The sequence below is a fragment of the Crocodylus siamensis genome, chromosome 2, assembly GCF_052110815.1.
Source record: "Crocodylus siamensis isolate JL-2025a chromosome 2, ASM5211081v1, whole genome shotgun sequence".
Lineage (NCBI taxonomy): Eukaryota > Metazoa > Chordata > Crocodylia > Crocodylidae > Crocodylus > Crocodylus siamensis.
The window spans coordinates 245,185,446-245,206,333 of NC_143396.1; the positions used below are offsets into that span (position 1 = coordinate 245,185,446).

A 20,888-nucleotide genomic window follows, 5' to 3' on the forward strand; every position below is an offset into this window, starting at 1 on the left:
AGACAGAGCCACTCTGTGGGCTGTATCCAGTCTGTGAGCCATATGTTTGACACCCCTGGGCTTTGGTTTTAAGAGGGCAGGTGCGTGCTCCATCAATTTGCTCCAAGGGTCCTACCACAAAAATGTGAAAAAGGACAAAGGAACAAAATAAGACAAAATATCTGCATAAAATTAAAATATCAAAGAAAATCCTTTGTTCCTCTGTCTCCTGAGCCTTATAACCACAGGGAACAGCCATGCCCTGTATTCCAGCTCTTCGCTGTGCTCAGTCTTTTGCTTCAGCACGCTGTCTCTAAATATCTAGTGCACCAAATTAGATACGTCAGGGCTGTCCAACATGCAAGTGTCTGGGGGCCACATGCCCCTCAGCCAGACACAGGCATGGGTGAACCAGGAGACTGCCCAGGGCCTGGACAGAAAGGGGGCCCAAAAATGGTAATTTTAAAATTATCATCATCATTATCTCTGGCAAAGGGGAGCCCAATACTAAAAGTTCAACCAGGGCTGCCAGGAGTCTAGGTGCTGCTCAGGTCCTACCAGCAAGGTTCATAGGTCCCAGGGGCTGCACCTCCCCCCACTGCTCTACACCCTCCCCATTGCACTGTGCACCCAAGGAACCACCCACAGCTGCATCGCACCTCCCTGTTGCACCATCTCTCCTCCCCCTCTCATTATACCACATGCCCAGGCACCCCCTGCTGCTGCTCCCTGAACCTTCCTGTTGTATAGCACCACTTAGTCACTCCTGGTTGCAGGCTCCCTTGGCACTGAAGGCTGGGCTGTGCTGTGCTGCACTGTCCTGCCCCTTAAGGCATGGGTAGGGGCAGGAAAGGGAAACTGAAGGGAGAGGGAACCTGCAGCTGGAGGAATGGTGAGGAGGGGAAGCTGGACTGGAGCCCAAGAGCAACAATTTAACCCATCATGGGCCACATGCAGCCTATGGGCTGCCAGTTGCGACAGCCCTAAGTTAAGTCATCCAGTCTGGTCTGTTCCCCTTTACCAGGTCAAAAAGCAGTTTTAACCAGTGGCCACCCTTCATATAGCAGATGAAGAGTTAAAGCATTCTTCTCATTGTTCCATTAATGATGATATCTTGCACTGATATTTTTTCTGATTTTTTTTTTTTTTTTTTACATCAGCTGACCACAAGTATCCATCTGAAACATCTCATTTTAAAAGCTATCTTCATCTGTCACCCTTCTCAAATGATCTTCTCTCTTCCACATGAAGCAAGAGGGAGACCATACACCAATTTAGTTTTTAAATCAAGGAAGACTGCTTTGTTTCTCCCATATTGGCTTCAGGTCACCTTTGACACCACACATGAACTTTATCTTCCTTTCAATATCCTTAGAACAATGATTTCCGAATACATTGAGATTTCTCAGATAGCCAATACTGACCACACAGTCCACCATTTTAGTGCCACCAAATGTCTCCATAGTTCTTTTCCATTCTTTTGAAAACCAACTGCTATCTTTGTCTGCTCCACACTGATAGGCAGCCCAAATCTGTTGATGGTGTTGTGGAAAACAACAACCTGACTCTGCAAGCCCTTATTTTGCATCCAGGAAATTTCAGATTTTTTGAACTCCTTATATCTTTATGTCGAAACCTTTGGCCATGACAACTTTCCTTATCAATAGATAGATTAGTAGATCTCTCAATTTAATTGAAAGTAGATCAAGAAGGTTCTGGGAGATATCAGGTCTCTGTCTTCTGCTGACACAGTTATCTTGAACCAGCCACTAACCAGAACTACCTACTTCTTTCTTTTCTTTTAACAGACTGCTGTCCCTCCAGTATGAATGTCATGGACCATCACATCCTGTCATGCCAGCCCTGTTATGCCTGTTGTGCTGTCATGATTGCTTCTTGAAGTTAATGAAGCAGCTGAAGATCTCCATCAGACCTTTTCTGTACTTTGAGATTTAAAAAATAATCAATAGTAAATAGAACAAGTGAAGAGCAAAGATGCAAGAATTCTAAATTCATACTTTTCTTTATATGAAATACCCATTTGGAGGTACTCTAATGAATCCTTATAAGTACAGGCTACCATGTGCTAGCTTTCCTGTGATTCTCAAACTGGAAAAAAGGCTGACTAGAATAAGTTCAAATGATCAGAAGTGACATACACTTCCAGCTTCTATCCCCATGTGCAAAATGAAGTTTATTTTCTACCTACAAGGTTTTGTTTTTTTTTTACAATTTTTGATTTCTTCTCAGCTTGAAGAAGGACGTGTGTGCACAAAATCTTTCAAAGAAAGAATTTCTTTGCTGCTTTTTAGTTGGTCTAATAAAAGATATTGCCTCTGAACCAAGAGTTTTGTGCTTCTCTGGAATTCATCCTCTGTAACTTAGATGTCATGTTGATCATCAGACAGTACAGTTTTACAAGACATGAACATCTTACAAGTCTCTGGCCATCATAGCATTCAGTCCTCAATATTCAGTGATCCCAAAGGATGCCATGTATGTCATCTCCATTTTTGTTCTGAAAGATGACAGATGTGGGTATCATCTGAGTCTTGAAGAAATACTAACTGCCTGCCAGGTATGGATTGGTCCTTCTGGACCAAAAGAAAACGTAATTTGTTTTATCAAACAAAATGCAACAAGAAGGACACTAGATTAGACTGCTAGCCTTAATCCTAGCATACTGATGTAGAAAATAAACATGAAAGCAATAAAAAAAATGGTTCTGTGAAAGTCAAATGAAGTCCTTAGCCATCTCCACATAGGCAAAACAATAACAAATCTACCAGTTTGAAAAATTCACACACTAGGAGACCAAGCAATTGAACTAAAGTAAATGACCTAAATACCCAGAATAAAAATAAGAGCCAACATTCAAAATGAAATATACCGAGTGATTAGTCTTCCAGAAGAAACTCCAGCAGTTTTAAATATCTTAGATTTTTATTCCTAGTTTCAGCCCATTCATTTCTCAAATCTGTGCAAAATACATTTAAAAGACCATCCACAGGCACATGGACCCCAATGGAGAATCAAGTCTTATACTACAAATTTAATGCAGGAGTAGTGATTTCCTTATATCATCATACTGAATGCCTACCACTTAATTCAAGTGATAGAAAACTGACATTGTAAAGTTAAGCAGTATATTCCAAAAGTTCAGCCTAATGATTTAAAGCATCCAGATTTACTCTTCAGTCATCTACAATTAGTCTATAGCAAATTATTAAATAAAAGTGATAATTTATGGTAGTGAGAGATCTTTTTGGCAAGCGCATCATAAATTAGCTTATACCTTCCCTGAATGTTACTTCAATCCCCTTCCTCTGTCTGCTCTGCTGTCTCCTTCCCACCTAGTCTGCTGCTCTTTCCACTTCCTGCCCAATCTGCTGCTGTATGCTTGTGACCACCACAGACTGCCACATAGAGACCGCCCATGCCACTTGAGACATACATCTCAAGGAAGGTTGGCCCCCCCCTTAATCTATAGCACAAGTGTCACATTTTCCAGGTATCTGAGCCTAGCAATAAATACTTGGGCAGCTAATATTTGAAAACAGCCTACAAGTACAATGGGACATTTCAAATCATAAGATATGGCTTTAGTTTTAGCCATTAATCAGCTAAAACAAGAGGATGTAATTGTCTGGCTCTCATAGATATTTACCTCTTAAGGGTGAAAAAAAAAAAGCAGAATCTGACTGGCATGGCAGTTACATGTGCAGTATGACAGAAAATGGAAGCAAAACCATAACCTCATGCTCCCCAGATCTTGCGGGTATATGCCCCACCGTTGCGAAGTCAGGCACTTGCATGCCCCTGCCTTCCCTACTGCCACTTTCCTCACCACCACTGAGCAGTGAGGGATGTGGTGGTAGCTGCTGAGATGGACAGGTAAGGAGAGGTGTGAAAGTGGCTGAAGTATACGGGGTACTACTGATTGCTGCTGTAATTCACATCCCTCCACGCACACCAACCCAAACTTTCATGGAGGCACACAGTTTGGGAAATATTGTTTTAATGCAAGTACAAATTCAATAGCATTCAAAATCTGTTCTTATACCAGCTTTTATGTAATTCAGAAGAGAACACTGCGCACCATGTTTTTCTTTAATAAAAAATGAGAACTTGACTCTCAAAAGTTTGCAAACAAAGCCTTAAAAGAGATGCCAAAAGTTAAAGTGATACAAATTACTAGGGATGAATCTTTGAAGGTAGATATCCACACTTGAATTGGAAGAAAAAAAAAAAAAATCAGGTCTGTAAACCTACATCCAAAAAAGTTCATGCAAATTTAGTAACTGCCTAGAAGTTTTTACATGCTAAATGAAGAGGCACATTTATGTATACCCTTTCAATTGTGATCCTGCATTCAAAACAAAAAAAATCCTAAACAACTTCTCTTGATAACTGTGTAACATTAACAAGTCATGCAAAACTACTTAATCAACATGCACAAACTGAATTTTGATTAAGTGATGTTAGAACTTGCACACAAAGCCAGAACAGCATAAATATTTAAACCCTTATCTTATCATAATTAAGACATAAGAATTTAATTCTTAATTTAAAAAAAAATCAAATTAAATTAAAAAATCCTTCCCTTCCTATCTAAAAGTGCTGGGCAAAGATGTAGTAAAATGTTTTTTGGTTTTATTTTTTTTTTTTATAATGAAATGTAATTTAATAATTACATAAACACTTTACAAGTGTTACATAAACACTTTTGAACTCTTATGTAAAATTACTTTGGCTCAAACACTGCTGGGAATTAAAAATGTTTAATTCCAGAGTGAAGTCATGGCAGTCAAGTTACTGCATTTTCTTCAAATTAATCTGGAGTAGCATGTCGCCATCTACAAAAGAGCTATATATCAAATTGAATTGAATAAACTGTAATGTTATGTAGGTTATTTTATAATTTATTTAACATATTCAAATTAGGCATTCTAAAACCAATTATTTTACAAAAGAAATCTAAACTATCAGTTATCCATTTCATCCGACAGAATTTAGCCAAAAAGAAAATTTGAAGTTTAAGCAAGTGAACTAAACTGAAAATGCTGTGGTCTTCAGCTGTTAATAGATGTGGGAAAACAAAAACAAAACAAAACAGTGCTTTAGTTTAAGCCCAGCATGCCCCTGCACCAAGCACATTTCATGCCCAGAAGAGGCACTGCATTAATCTGACTCAGCTCACCCACAGATCAGGTGCTTCAGCAGAGCTTTTCGGCACTTTTATCTAATAGTCAACTGAATCCGCTTTTAGATGAAAGTGCCAAAAAGCCCCTCCAAAGTGCCCAATCTATACAGATGCTGGGTAGCTGGATCAAACTAACACATTTCCTTTTCTGGTAAAGTGCTGGGTTTTGTTTGCTGTGAGGTGGGAGGGAGTTTGGCTTTTGTTTGTTTTGGGGGGAGGGGGTTGTGGGGGGGGGAGGTTTCATGTCTGTCAGAAGCCTTAGTGATGCTTTTATTTTAAAATGTGAGATATACAATGGCTACTGCATAGAAAAAGGTCAGTCTCAATAATATACTATAGACTAAGCAATGAAAGTGTTACAGTCATTTTAGCTAAAGGCTTTTTTTCCCCATTTTCATGCCATATTCTGGCATTCACACACAAATATAGGCCTAAAATTGGTATCAAAATAGGATTCAAAGCTTAAAGAAAGTCAATTAAAGAATCTTTCTTATCACAAGTGAATAAATTTAGCCCTTCTTTCCTATACTTCAAAGTAGAAACAGCAATCCAGATTACTATATGAAGTCTGTTAAGTATTCACATTAGTTGGGTCTATTTCCCTATTTAACTGACTATACATACCTATTACTAAAGATTTCACATTTCCCTCTCACAAGTGGCACACGATATTTAATTTTCTTGAATGTTTGGACTCAGTAGGGAGAAAGTTAATGTTGGTTGCCCCCGTTATGAAAAACAATTCTTAATGCAGAAAGAGAAACAGAATGTGTGGGGAAAAAAAATATCCTCCGCGTGGATTAAAAAAAGTTGCATTACAAGATTCAGAATCTGCACTTACTCTTTACCCCTTTCTTCCCCTTTCGTTCCTTCTTGTACTGTTCCTTCAGTTTACTTATTAGTCCCTGGTCTACATCCCAAACCTCAGCAGTTGGGGACAGGTCATCTTTGTCTACATGCAGCATATTATTAAAAGAAAAAAAATCAGCAGTTGGCAATGCAAGCTATTGGTGATTATTATAGCTTTACATAATCAATAAAAAAAAGTTTTCTAAGATTATACTCTAAATTATTTTAAAGGTGCAGTCTGTTTTGTCAGTAACAGTTTACAAAATATTAAATTCCATTTCATACAATTTTCCAATTTACTGTTTAATATAGTTGCAGATTTGGATATTGTATGATAATTAGCAATGAGAAAACAATTTAAGCCTTTTCTTTAAATAGCTGTTCATTTTGAAAAATGGATCAACAACTCTAAATACATAAAATTATCTGAAATGCTCAAAATAATTACTGCATCTTTAGAAAGACATCTTTAAAAAGTGTTAAAAATTATTCAGCCAGCGTTGAATAAGCAAATAAATGCATTTCATGCTGTACCGCTCATGAAAATGCAAGCTAAGTATGTCAGTGCCATTTTGTTCATGAATACTACCATGCATCCTCTCGCACTCATTCTGCATGCACAAGTAATCCAATACCTAAATATAACTTGAAAGAAAGAAATACAAATACAGAATTTCATAAAAAGATCAAAATAGAACATTTACAGTAGCAAAGACAATCTGATGCCCTATTACATTCTACCAGGTCTATAGTTATGATTAGTAGAAACCCAAATTCCACTCTACCATATCTGCGTGCATACCACACACACCCAAATAAGACATGCACTTTGTTTTTGGTAAGGCAGAATAAAGGAAAAAAGATTTGTCCAGAGCAAGAGCAAGGACAGAGACTTGTTTTTCCCTGCTCACCCTCCCTTTCCTGTCTGGGCAAAAGCTATACTTAACCCTTTCACAACTGAACTGTCAGCACCCTAAGCTGCTCAGCCTAAATATGAAACTACAGCTGCTTCTGAAGACTGGACTCCTTGGTTAGATCTAGGATTTGAAAAAGAGCCAAAAAGTCTGCAGGGCTGTAAAACAGGAAGGGAGACTACAGATAGCTAGCTGACAGCAAAATGGCCAGAGAAAGGATAGCTGAATCAGGTGCAGCATCAAGACCATTAAAAGAAAAAGGAGAGACGGTCATTAACACCTGTGAAGTGAAGAGCAATTAGCAGGAATGAGAAAGCTTATAAGCCATGAAGTCAATTGAGTCCTTCAGCTCTGCCTAAACAGAAATATCACTGCTGCTGTCTGGCAGTTGGCTTAAACTTTAGGTTGAGCAGGAATCAAAGTAGGGTATATAGTTGCACACTGCACCCACCCTTTTCTAGACCTGCTCCTGATGAACTTCACCCTGCCTGCATGCAACTGGTAAAAGGAAGCAAAAGAAAAGGTACAAGCATCATAAGAGGGCTGCTGCTGCACATGACACGGTGGGGCCATGTACACAAAGTGATGAGAAACTGTCGTTTGTTTAACATAATGGTGTCACTGTGCACACATGCACAATTTTTTTCCATGTTAAAATGTATTTAAGCGTGGCAACTTAGTCCACCTCAGATGTATTTGTTTGACTGGGCCTAATTGTCCCACTGCAGATAAAAAAGCCTTGCATGTGTACATGTCTGGCAGCTGGAGAAGGCAGAAGGGACAGTGCACAGGGCACTGGAAGCCCAGGCGGGCTCACGAGAAGCTTGGGCTTGACTGGTTTCCAGCATTCCATGCACAGTCCCTGCCACCTTCTCCAGCCGCCAGCACACCCCAGGGACACGCCAGCCAGTTCCTAGCTGGTTCCAGGTGGCAGGGACAGTGTACCTGGAAGCCCACCAAGCCCGAGCTTCCCCAAGCATGCCAGGGCTTCCAGCACCCTGTTGGATCAGGACAGGTGCTGCCCATGAGCTGGGGCAGCACCTGGTCAGCTAGCACCCCCACCTGGGGGGCCCCAAGGGGCACTGCTGCAATGGAGGGAAGCACTGGGCCTCCCCACAGCCCAGGGACTGCACAGCCTGGCAGTAGTAGCTCATGCGGGCAGGCTCTGCTGGGTGGGGGGGAAAAAAAAAGCAGAAAATCCAATCCTTTTTTTCCCCCCTCACAGAGCCTGTCTGCTTCGCCTGTGGCTGGGTGTCAAGCTGCCAGTGGCCTCTGAGCTGCAGGGGGGTCTGAATCTTCCCTCCACAGGGGCAGCAGAGCCTGCCTGCAGTAGGCAGGGGAGGGGGAGAGCTGATGGTGGGCTGATGTGTTCCATCACAGTGATAGAAGCCCCTAACTTGAAACAGTGGGTCACAATTTAAAACCCACAAATTAAAAACCCACTTTTTCATTTTAGGGGAACTAAACCCCACCTCACATGTACAAGCACCCTTAATGTTGATTCTATTGTGGGCTGAAAAATAAGCCTCCCTGCTTAAGACATACCTCAATTTTAGAAGGCTAATTTTTTGGAATAAGGTGAGCCTGGAACGTGATTAAGTATGGCAATTTATTTTTAAAAGCTTGCTTTCATTTTTTTAATCAAGCAAATGGGGGGGAGGGAGAAAAAGAGTGAAGATACACTTGTAAATACTAAAATAATTAAAGAGATCCCTCTTCATTTTACCCAGCTATCAACTCCCGATTTGACTGGAAATTTCTAACTGGGGGGAAAAAAAGAAGAGATACATCAAAGTAAACATAATTGTTAAAGGACTTTTGCTTAAAAAAAGCAGCGAAGAAGTAGCTGAAAGAACAGTGAAGTCACTTGGAATGTGCTCCACTTAAAATGCCATGTTCTCTTCAAATATTTAAGTTTTGGTTAAAATAGTCACAAAATCAATTTTCTCATTTTCTGCTAATTTTTATAATAAACAGCATTTCCACGAAGCGACTCTGAGGGCACAAATTTATCATCTCATTTCTGAGTCACATGAAGGCACAAAAGGAGCAATACAAGGTGGAAGCAGGTACTAACTATCCTAAGGGAATCATCTTGATGAAAAAAACAAAAACAAACAAACAAAACTTACCACACTTCAAAATACTCCTCCACATGGAAGGCCTAAGTTTAAACAACTCTTGCTTGAAGTTTAGGTTTTTACATGATCTTTTATGAAAGCAAAAACGGTTACTAGACTAATTTAAATACAAATATTGCATGACAAAAAGAAACTTACAAACAGGACAGAGAAGGGAACGACCAAAGGACACTGACTCACCAACCTAGCAAGGTAGTCTTTAAATTAGGTTTGAAAGAGGCTTGCAACAAAAAGTAAATGAGAGAGAGAGAGAAAGAAAGAGAGAGAGAGAGAGAGAGAGAAATAAGATCACTCAATAGACAAAAGGAAGAAGACACTATTAAAACTCTAAAATAGCTATACACAAAAACAGAGATCAGGAAAATAAATAGGAAAGACTCTGAAGTCTTAAGTAACATAAGTAAAACTATGACCTAAATTTGGCATCACAAAGCCTTAGAGGGAAAACTGGTACCGAAGGACACAGACTTTTAGGGAAAGACAGGCAGTGAAAAAAAGTGATGAGCTGCTGCACTACATATTGAGAATACATGTACTTGCTTGAAAGAAGCCCGAAGCAGACGCACTGAATGTGCCTGACTGAAGATAAAAAGTAAAAACAAAAGGAATAATACCATAATGACGGTGTACCACTGACCATATATGCCAAAGGAAGTGGATGAAGCTATTCTGAACACAAAGCAGAAGCATATAATGAACAAGGCCTGTTAAGGGAGTGAGGAAAAAGGCCAGGTGAGGAGAGAAGGAAAGTAAAGAGGGAGGGAAAGAGACTTACTACCCAGAACTGCTGGAAAAAAAGCCATGGATACAAGACCCACGTTCCTGGAATGTGAAGGGCAGCTTTTTCTTCCCGCAGAAGGTAAAGGAAAACACTCTGAGCATTTGTTTTCAATTTATTTTGAAGTAGTAAGAAGGAAGCTCATTTGGTTGAAAATGATTGTGAAACAAGAGAATTCAATATTCTAAAGAAAAAAGGAGGAACAAGAACAGCAAAAAAGGATGAATCAACCTCCAAGCAGCAGACATCAACAAACTTGGGGTACTGATACAGAAGAATAAGACAGTCTAAAGGAAAAAGGAATGTAAGAGCTGACAGTCACTGAAGAAAACTATACTCAAGTACCACAGCCAATTATACTGATGAGGAGGACAAATACACAATACAGTGGGCATGTCTACATATGTAATTAATGCAGCTGAATACACTGCATCACAGTTCACACCAGTGGTTACTGCTCCCAGGTGTAGCATTTACATGTGTGCCTGAGACTGCAGCCTGTTGAGCTAAAGTGGCACAGCCCTGGCTGGCAAGGAACCCAGAGGGTCAGCCTATGAGCCCAGGGCTGCTCCGACCTGGCTCAACATGCTGGGGAAGGGCTGGATGAGGCACAAGGATGCTTACAGTACAGGGCTGCCTGCCCACCAGCCCCACACTGTAGTACCCTCATGCTCCAGCCAGCAGCTACACATGCATCGCAGAGCACAAAATAATGCCACCATAGGATAGTACTTGCATTGGATAGTATTATCCTATCAGGGATTTTATTAGTTTAGTATGCCCTAACAGGGGCACATGTGTAGATACTGACATTTTACTGCAGAGCTAATTAGTCAGCTCCAAAGTAGATGTCTCATGTAGATGTACCCACTAAGAGGCAAACGGCTATATCAGCTCATCAGTGCCCTGAAAAAAAAGAATCCTGCGTAGAAAAGGTCATACACATGATTAAGAATGAGAATAAGAAAGTAGAATAAAGTAATTGGGATAATAAAAAACATTTAAGCAGAAAAATAAGTTTATAATTAGCAAATGTAACAAAGTTCTAGAATAACATTAGAAGTGAGGGGAAACAAAAGGAAAGCATGGGTCCAATATTTAACAGTGGTGGTAAACAAACTGATGGCACAGAAAAGACTAGTATAACTAGTATTTGCTTCAATCTTCACAAAAAAGAAATTGTAATCAGATGTTTAACACATTTAAATGTTAAGGGGTAAGAATGCACGTCAGAATAAAGAAAAAACAGGTTAAAGAACTGGTTGAAGAAAACTGGTTGAAGAAAACTCTGAAATGCTAAGGATCATCTTCAAGAATTCCTGGAGTGTGGGGAAGTCTTGGAGGACTTTATATGGGCAAGTATAATACTTACTTGTAAAAAGCAGAGGTGGGAGGCAGATGGACAGACTCTTGGAATTATTTTCTTGGTCATACTAATTCGATATGCAGAAAGATACTAGAGCAAACTAAACAATCAACTTACAAGACTTTACAAGAATAATGTGGTGATAAGAAATGGCCAATATGGAACTCTCCAAACCAGAACGTCCAAACAACCTACTGCAGGGGCAGCCAAAATACTGCCCGTGAGCCATATCTGGCCCACGGGGCCCCTACAAAATTTAGAAAATAAATATTTATCTGGTCCTGGCTGCCTGTCAAAGATAACAGGAGCCAGGGGCAGTTGGAACCAGGGGAAGCAAGCAGGGACCAGCACCAAGACTGGCCAGGCCCTGGCCCCCCACAACTGGAAGCCTCTGTTTTCACTGCTTCCCTGCCCACTCGCTGGCTGCATCTCAGACCACAGGAGCCCGCACCAGTACTCCAGGACCAGGAGCAGTGCATGTGTGTGCGTTCATAGGGTGAGTCCCACATGCATACTCCACCGTACGCATGCACCCCCCCCCCTTGCACTGCCATGCACGCAGACCCCCCCCACCCATACCCCCTGGCCACCCTCCCCCTCACACAACTCCCAACAACCCTCATTCCCACCCACACCCCACATATCAGCACACACCCACATGCTCCCTCACCCCACACCCACAACCCCCCCCAAAACACCCACACAGGCCCCCGTATACCTATACCCCCATGTCCCTCTCCCAACAATATATAAGAATGGAACTTCATTTTAAGCTATTGTGCAATCACCTCTAGGGACATCACATAAATGCATGTAAATCAGGATAAAAAATATTTTTAAATCAAATTAATGAATGTTGTATATGTATGATTTTTAGACTATAATTAGATATATTTCTGGTTCTCAGATGGCAAACCCCCTTGCTGAAAGGAGTATTTCTGAGGGCAAGGGGAGGGACTTCTGATGGCAAAGATCAGGAGTTTTGGGGCAGGACTTCTGGTCCCAAGATGGTGACCAGGGGGTGGGGCAACTGTCAAGGGGCAGGGCTACCCATGAGGCCCTTGACAGCTTGCCAAAACTTGGTAAGCAGCCCTCTGCCTGAAATAATTGCCTGCCCCTGACCTACTGGCTCAGTGGATAAAGGAAAATAATAGAGGAGAAGAGATTTACTTTGGTTAGGAATTAAATAATTTTCCATATAGCTGTCTTGTATACAAATCAGGAAATATGGTCTATAGATAATCACTGTAAGATGGGGCATAGGCTAGTCCAAAAACCACACAGAAAATACAATGCCAAAATAAAGTCACCAGTGTTCACTGTCAGACCAGGGGGACAATATATGAGTGGGGTCCCACAGAGCTCTGTGCTGAATCCACTATTATTTAGTATCTTCCTTAATAAGTTTGATGAAGAAAGAGAGCACACCACTTCTAAAATTTACAAGTGACACGAAGTTGAAAAGAGATAAAAGCATGTCAGATTAGAATGGAAAACATTGTGATAAATTGGCAAAATGGTCTAAAGTTAACAGGATATAATTCAATAAAGGCAAGGACAAAGTATTACATTAAAATTAGATGCATAAATTCAAAATGAGGAAATACTGGCTAGGCGGTTACACTGCAGAAAACAAATCTGGGGGCTAGAGTAGATCACATACTGAAAAAATTAACAATGTGATACTGATGCTGAAAAATACAGGTTTTATTCTGGGATGTATTAATAGTTTCACACATCAAACACACAAGGTAACCAGCCTGCTGTACTCAATGCTGATGTAGCCTTACTTGTATTACTGAGTTCAGGTTTTGGGCACCACACTTAAGGAAAAATAGGCAAAAATATCCTCCAGATTTTCCTCCAAAAATGACTTGGAAAACATGACCTAATGAAGCAAGGTTGAAAAAAGCAGATTTATGTAGCCTTCAAAAAGTGAGATCATAGCACAAGGAGAGAAAAGGAGAATAATAGGCTTAGAACAGGTAAACGACAACAGTAAAGAGAACAGTTCTATATAACCAAGGATAGGACAAATAGTAATTTGGTTTACTTGTAAAAATGCACCGATACATCAGTCCCATATTGGAACGGTGTCAATATAAGGAATATTGTGAAGGTATCAGCAACTGGCTTTTCTTGGCTGATGTGGCTGATAATGTCACTGATAAATGTCCCATGCATGTGTGCAGCTACAGTGCAGTATGCAGGTGATCAGGAGCTCAGCCTGGCAGCACGGAGAGCAACCGGATCTGGCTGGTAAGTCTGCTGTGAGGGAAGGGGCATGGGGTGAGGGGTGCAGACTGAGGCCCCAGTGGTGAGGGAGGGAGTGGAACTGGGACTGCACAGCCAAAGCGGAGCAGAGCGGGGGACAGTTGTGAGCAGATCATCTGGGAGGTGGTAGGGCTGCAGCTCCTGCTGCTACGCGCATCCCAGGAGAGCATGGGGGAGGGGTGACCCTCGATCTAAGCACAGGGCAAGGGTGGGCTGCTGCTGAGAGCTAGGGCTAAGGCAGCCCCATGCTCTTCCCAGCATGGGGGTTGGGCTAGGACTGTGCTTGGGGCAGGTGGTGGCAGCGCTGGGAGCAGGGGCTACAGTGAATTCTGGGATGGCTGCAGTCCCCCCCATAGCTCCTTCCCAGCACACTGCTGCCTGGCCCAAGGATAGCCCAGTTCAGCACCCTACTGGCAAGAGCCCAGCACAGCCCCTGTCCCAGCCTGCAGCAACAGCCCGCCCTCACCCTGCACACAGATCTGGGGGCACTTGCCTCCCATGCCCTCCCAGGATACATGCAGCAATAGGAGCTGATCCTTCCCCAGCACTCCCCAAACAAGCTGTGGCTCTGTCCTGTGCTCTGCCCTGGCTGTGCAGTGCCTGCCACTGCTCCAGCCCTACTCCCTCCCTCCCTCATTGCATGGGCCTCAACTGGACACCACTCTCCATGCTGCCCAGCAGCATATTGGAATCGGACTGATACTGGCTGATACAGCTCATTAATAATCTGCTATCAGATTTGCACACAGAAAACAAGTTAAAAATTTGAAAGCAAAGAAAAAGAATAATTGTAAAAGTAGTAATTGGAATTTAAGACTATTGATGGTGTAGGGTGTTTAGAAGAAAAAAAAAGACAAGAAGTTCTGTGTTTTCTTGGACAAAAAGGATCTGTGTTTACATGGAGGAAATGTATTTATCTATGGATAGCTTAAAACATCTTAAGAAAAAAAGTAATTTCAAGTTTAGTTATGTGATATGACTGGATTTGTATTCATTTGCCTTATCAGCCCACAATTATAAACAGGCAGTAAAGCAGGACATTCGGATTACTACTTGCAATTCTAACATTATACAGTATCGTGTTCTTTAACATCTGTGCAAAATAAAAACTAAATTGAAATTGTAAGTATCATAACTTTTGGGAAGAAAAGGAATATTTAATACTAGACTGAATGGATCTTCAACTATTCCAGCTTATATAAGGAATAACATCAAAGTGAATAGAATTATATTAGTATAAAACTGATTGACAATGCAGCTGAATGAAATTAGGTCCTAACATTGCATCAAAGGAGAGAGTGTACACAATTATTCAAAATATTATGCATATTAAGGAGAAAGAAGCGTGAGACCGTAATAATAGGCAAACATTCAGTTTGAGAGGAAACAGGTATGTTCTGGGAAGAAAGGGAAGATTTAACAGGTATAATTTTCACAGTGTTGTGGGCAAAAACAGAAAGTGGAAAAACAAAACAGGAAGATAATACTCAAGAGCTGTTCAACCCAAAAATAATCTAAACTTCTAGCTAGAAGCGGAAGTTTAAAAAAGAAACAAAACTTCAAATGGAAAATAAGATAAACTCTGAACTGGGAGGATAATTAATCATTAGAACAAACTGCTTAATGAAGGGATAGACTCTCCAATTCCTGCCACAGTCACATTCAGACCAGATGCTTTAGCCAGGCATTGCATTGTTGCAGAGGGCTTTATATTGTTTTTGCTCACTGATGTCAAAGTACCATGGAAACTTTGAAACACAGCCTCTGTACTACACCACAACGCTTCAAGCCCTCCAGGATCATTATTCTAATTCTAAGTCACCTTTTTTAACACTGTCAATTTTGCTTCAACTACAGAAGCCATACACATCTGTTACAATACAACTGCATGTGGAACCAGGATCTCCAGTTGTGAAAATTACAGTTAATAAAGTTTTCTCCCTCTACAGCCATTTCTTTGTGTTGTTCTTGTTGTCCGGGGGGGCGGTGTTTTGTTTTTTCAAGACTATCATCCAATTTTCATATGCCAGAGAGACGTACATCTGCTCCTGAATTTCACAGGGCAGTAATCAGTATTTTAATTCAATTTCTACTTTAAATACAGCTGCAGCCATCTATTACTGATTCTACCAAGAAATTAGTTAGCATCTTAATATGTGGAGAAAAAATAATGTACTGGGGTTTTTTCATAATTCTTCCAACTCCTACAAGAAAAATATTTAGAAGGGAAATACAAACAAATATAAATCCTGATCAATGATAAACACAAAGCATATATTTAAAAACTGACTTGGGTCAGACAGGTATGTACGATTCCAGCACTTTCTAGTCAAGAAAAAAATGCTGATCCCAGAAAGGAAACTGGTGTGTTCAAAAGCAGACACTAGAAAAACCAAAAAATTAATACAGAAACTGCCCTCAATAGCAAAGTAAAGCTGGATTTGAAGTTTTAGCACTGTAACTATTCTCACATGGTACGAGTTTCAAAGTCATATGTATCTAACTTAACGTTTACTTTGCCAACACATAAATCACCACAAACATTCTCACATCCATTCCATCTTAACATGTAGTGCAATTCATATGTACTGTTATGAAAGTCTTTGTATGTTGCTAAATATCATTCAGTCAATTTCTTACCCCATTCTGTTCCATCCCCTGAACTTCGTGCTTCTCCAGCTCCCTCTCCATCTTCTGCTGTCACTAAAAAATCAAACTCTTTCAGAGCTTCTTCAGTATCAGGGTCATCAGTAAGGTCAGCAGCTAGACCTTCGTTACCAATCTGCAAAGGAAGTCAACACAATATATGCATTCTCTGAGTTTTAGGGAAATGCCTTCTATTAAACAATCAGCAAATTTTCTGCTATAAAATCTCAAGTGAGTAAGAAATGGGGAATTTAAATTAGGACTTAGTAGCAAGGAAAAACATCATCAATAAGACAGGCAAAAAGTGAGGTACACATTTCTTAGAAGTACTTTAAATATGCAATATATTCCATCAATCTTTATCAAGTAAAGACGACCGATATTTGTTTTGGTTTGCTGAAGTTTTATTTATTTTCCTCTTTTCTTACTTGGAAAAAGTCACCAACCGGTATACCTAGCCACTTTTCGTGCTTTCCTAAGAACTCTGTAAAAAGCCTTAAAAACAATCTATATTTTGCCATGGTTAAAAAAAAAAAAAAGTTCTGTCCTCCTATTCCAGTTGCAATTATAAGTTAAATATAGCTTGGCCAAAAAAAAAAAGACAATCGGTTGTTCAAATCATCTTACAAAAGTATCACCAATATTACTAAAACTGGAGAATTAGCCATCATCTTCATATCCATTTAAACCAACTCTTCATCTCTGAAAAACAGCAGACATTTAAACCAACTCTTCATCTTTGAAAAACAGCAGACAGTTGGTTATCATGTACAAAAATACAGCACTTTAAGCAAGAGTCAAGTTTCCAGTAAGTCAGGGTCAAGACTTTTTGACATCCCAGCTATTTAAAATGAAAGCAAAACAAAATATAGCCAAGCTGCAGAGATATTCAGTAACCAAAAATAATGTACAGCTCTCTATTATATACCACCATAGACTAAAAATACCACAACTAACTTTTACCTAGAAACTACAAGATTCAAGGAAGTTTCTAAATAGGGGAAAAGGGTTAATGAGACAGGCAATACAGTCTAGTCTACCAAAAAGTTGACCAGAGAATGGGAAACCATAAAGGAAAACTGAGGTCACTACAGACATTCCATTTGTTCTGGAAGAAAAGTCTTCTTCCTGGCACAAAAAGGGGAGCTTACAGATGTTACGAAACTTTCTTGTGGAAGAAAAATTATCTAAAAGATCTAAAAAGTTGTATCGGTTACCAGATTTCTTCCGCCCCATCTTGTTTGACCACCTGTATGCTTCATGGGGGGGGGGACAGGACATGGCAATGCCTGAAGGACAGGGGCAGGGACAAAGCACAGGCTACCTGATAGCTACCATGGGACTGTAATCCCTGTGCTATCAATCAGCTCACTGGCAGCGAGGGAAACATTCTCCTGAGACAGGAACCCTCCAGGAACACTAGGAGGGTTCCCACTGTGAAAGAAGATGAACCTCTCTGGTTCAATCTAGAGGACTGCAGCAGAAGGTAGATGTGGGCCGGCAGACAATAGAGGTCCACAAGCATTCCAGACCCAGGAGTATTCCCTCCCACCAATCAGCTGATTGGCGAGACAAGCAGGCACAACTTGGCAGCCATAGGAGCATTCTCTCCTGCCCCTAGCATGCCTCAGGTTCCACCAGGAGCCGTACAGGAGGTAGGACATATCTGAGCAATGGCTAAAAGGCTGCTTGGGCAGAAGAAGTAAGATCACAAGAATATAGGAAATAATTTTCATTTTGCTAGTGGGATTTTTACCCCCATCTGACTGGCAACAAAGAAACAAGCACACCTTCGATGTTCAGTCTTTTTTTTTTTCTTGTACTATTATATTTCTTATTTGATTCACATTTGCTCTTTACCCTGTCAAGATCTTCTACAGTATACATCTGACACTACCCCTTCTATTGTGACAACAGCCAAGTAACCATTCAACTGAGAAGCAAAAAGAAGTCTTTGGAACTACTCCAAAATGGCTGAATTAATATGAAAATTAGCAGAGATTAAATTTTGCTCTCCTCTATGACAACAGAGAGCACCGTTGTGATATTACCAAATAAACTATTAATATTAAAATTTTTAATGGAGTAAAACAAAGGCTCTGGGGGAGAGTTTGGGGGATGTACACAAACAAAACAGAAGATAATTGCATCTTTGAGCAGAATAAATCTGAGCCAGAAGTCTTAACTGCATGTAGAAGATGCCGGTTTGATGAGCAGATTACAACTACTCAAAAGAACGATACAGGCACCAGTTAAGTTTGTTTGAAAAGCACTTCAAATTCTGGAATAAAGTAAACCAAATGTGTTTACTTACATGTGCACAAAAGGCTGCAGGCGAGTACAAGAAAAGTTAACCTGTTAGGCCAAATGTATTCACTTCTATTAGAAACACAAGTTTCTTCAGGGTATTTTAAAAGCACAAGTCTTAGTAAATTTCAGAGGTACATGACCATAAGTCAACAAAAACAAAAGATCTTTACTTTGTGTTTTTTATTTATCCGATGTTTTTCCTTTCCTTCTGCAATATCTTCTATCATGTCACTCTCCTCTTCTTCATCACTATCATCTGCATTTTCTAAGAAGTTAAACGTTTCAAGAACATCACCAGAGTTCCTATAAAAAAATGTTCATGAGATTAGAGAAAGAAATGTAAGTGATTAAAGTCACACATTTGCTGTCTAACCTTATATAATCATTTTTAAAAGTTTTATAAACAGCAAAGAAAATCCAACTGAAAGGGATTACTCTTGGAGAAAGACACTATACAATAATTCCCTACGTAGATTAATAAATGAATAGTACCATTGTAGTGTCAAAACTGATACCACCTTAAAGCGTTAAGCCTAATTTTTACACAATGTCCAATTAATATTCATAGTTGAAGCTTAAAGACATGAAAAATATACTGATAATTTTAACTTGCGTTTATAATTTGTTTCTAAAATAATTAAACTTGTGGACTCTCATGAACTCATCCGTACTAAATGAATATTAACTGACCAATACATAGAAAGAACTATAAATAGGTAATATATGAAGCTTATAAAAGCCTAATCAATTTCTCCATACCAAAATACCATAGCTGTCTGTCTGAAATAACACATTACTAATAAAAATAGGTCAACATTATCCAATAATCAAACATTAAAAAAAAAAAAAGTCGCATCTATTCACCTACCTTTTGATTTCCTGTCCCTTTTGCTTAGATGAAGGAGATTCACCTCCATTAAGGATCTGTTCTAAGTTCTTTGTCTCCACTGAACCATTTGGTTCTGAACTGGAGAGCCCAAGTAAAGATCTTACCCTCTGGGACCGTACATCCAATATTGTGTCCGTGTAACCAACTTCCTGAAGATACCTAAGCAGGTTGGGGGAAAGAAAGGACAAAATTAATGAGACAATAGAAATGTATGTACCCAGGCTTCTATTTTTAAAAGACAAAACAGTAAAATCAATTTTCTTCCCATGTCATGTATTAAAAGAATTTCTGTATCACAATCCACTTGCTCATGGATTGCTCCTGATATCGTTTACAAGAGGGTCAACAGTAAGAGAGCCACAGCTTTATGCCCACTGCTTTAAAAAAGCTGAGACTAGCAAATCATGCATAGCCAACTAATATTTGACCATTCTGACAATGCAAATTCACACAGCAAAGTGAGGTGTTTTAATGCTTTAGAGGAAAAACTTGAGTAGACAAACAGATACTCAATTATATTACTTACTGTCTTAATAACTGTCTGCCTTGCTTCCAGGTCAGTTGACTATTTTGAGGTACTGTAGGAACCTCTGTCTCTTTGGTTTCTTCTGAAAAGATATAAACCAATGTCACTTAATAATTTTCTTCCTCCTTGTACAGTACAGGAAAACTAAAACTATCTTTTAACCTTCTGAGACAACACAGACGCACCAGATTTTATCAGCTTAGTTATCTATTTGCCAGACCCAATGCTGCACCCAATTAGGGTCCTTTAATTAAAAAAAAAAAAAAAAAAATCTTTCATTTTTATCTACCCTGTGGCTGTGGATTTTCTAAAGAGTTAGATTTTTGTTAATTTAAATCAGATTTTATTTAACAAAATAAAACCAGTACTTTTCTGGTTAAGGGGTGTATGTGTGGCTTTTTTTTAATATAAAGATAGTTTAAATTTAAGTTATGTTAGAGCTCAAAGATATCATTATGGAATGGGGACTATAATTTCTAATTATATACTATCTGAGACAATATATTCTGTAAATTTTTAAAGAAGTTTTATATAAATAGGTCACAACAGACCATGGACTATATTAGGGGTCCAATCTTATGGGGTTCCTAAAGGCTCCTCTATAGATTAGTAAATATTAAAGAAACCACTCTATCCAATGGTACTCGGTGCTCAGTCTAGATCTCATTACGTATCTCTGTGATACACAGTTTCACTTCTCCAGCTTGTGCCTCCACAGATAACATCCTTGTTAACTGTGGTATACGGAGATGAGAGATTAACACACCTAATTATCTACCCATCAGTCCTACCGTCTCTCTGCAAGTCTGTGTACAGAGTCACGGCCTTACCACTCTCTAAAAGTGCAAAATTTCAAGAAATTAAATGAACAGAGGATTGTTAGAGGTAGAGTAGATCTGGGCAGGGAGGAGGAGTCCGCAGATAAATGTAAGGAAGGGGGCAGTAGATACAGATGATAAACATTTTGAGCAGAATGTTCCAGAAGCCTTGAGGGACACATTTCTTAGTATAGC

At 39.7% G+C, this 20,888-nt stretch overlaps 1 protein-coding gene across 3 annotated transcripts in view; it reads right to left on the reverse strand.

Annotated features, from left to right (window-relative positions):
- Positions 1 to 20,888, reverse strand: part of STRN3 (striatin 3) — a 117,785-nt gene that overhangs the window by 46,871 nt on the left and 50,026 nt on the right. For 2 of the 3 annotated variants that reach the window (XM_090033549.1, XM_090033550.1), the window contains exons 4-7: positions 19,876 to 19,957; positions 19,329 to 19,508; positions 18,631 to 18,763; positions 16,145 to 16,286 (exon numbers count right to left, since the gene is read on the reverse strand). In XM_090033549.1, the coding sequence (XP_089889675.1) occupies positions 16,145 to 16,286; positions 18,631 to 18,763; positions 19,329 to 19,508; positions 19,876 to 19,957 (537 nt within the window). Of the gene's footprint in view, positions 1 to 6,023; positions 6,135 to 16,144; positions 16,287 to 18,630; positions 18,764 to 19,328; positions 19,509 to 19,875; positions 19,958 to 20,888 lie in introns of all 3 variants that reach the window. The other variant, XM_090033548.1, reaches the window with a different exon arrangement.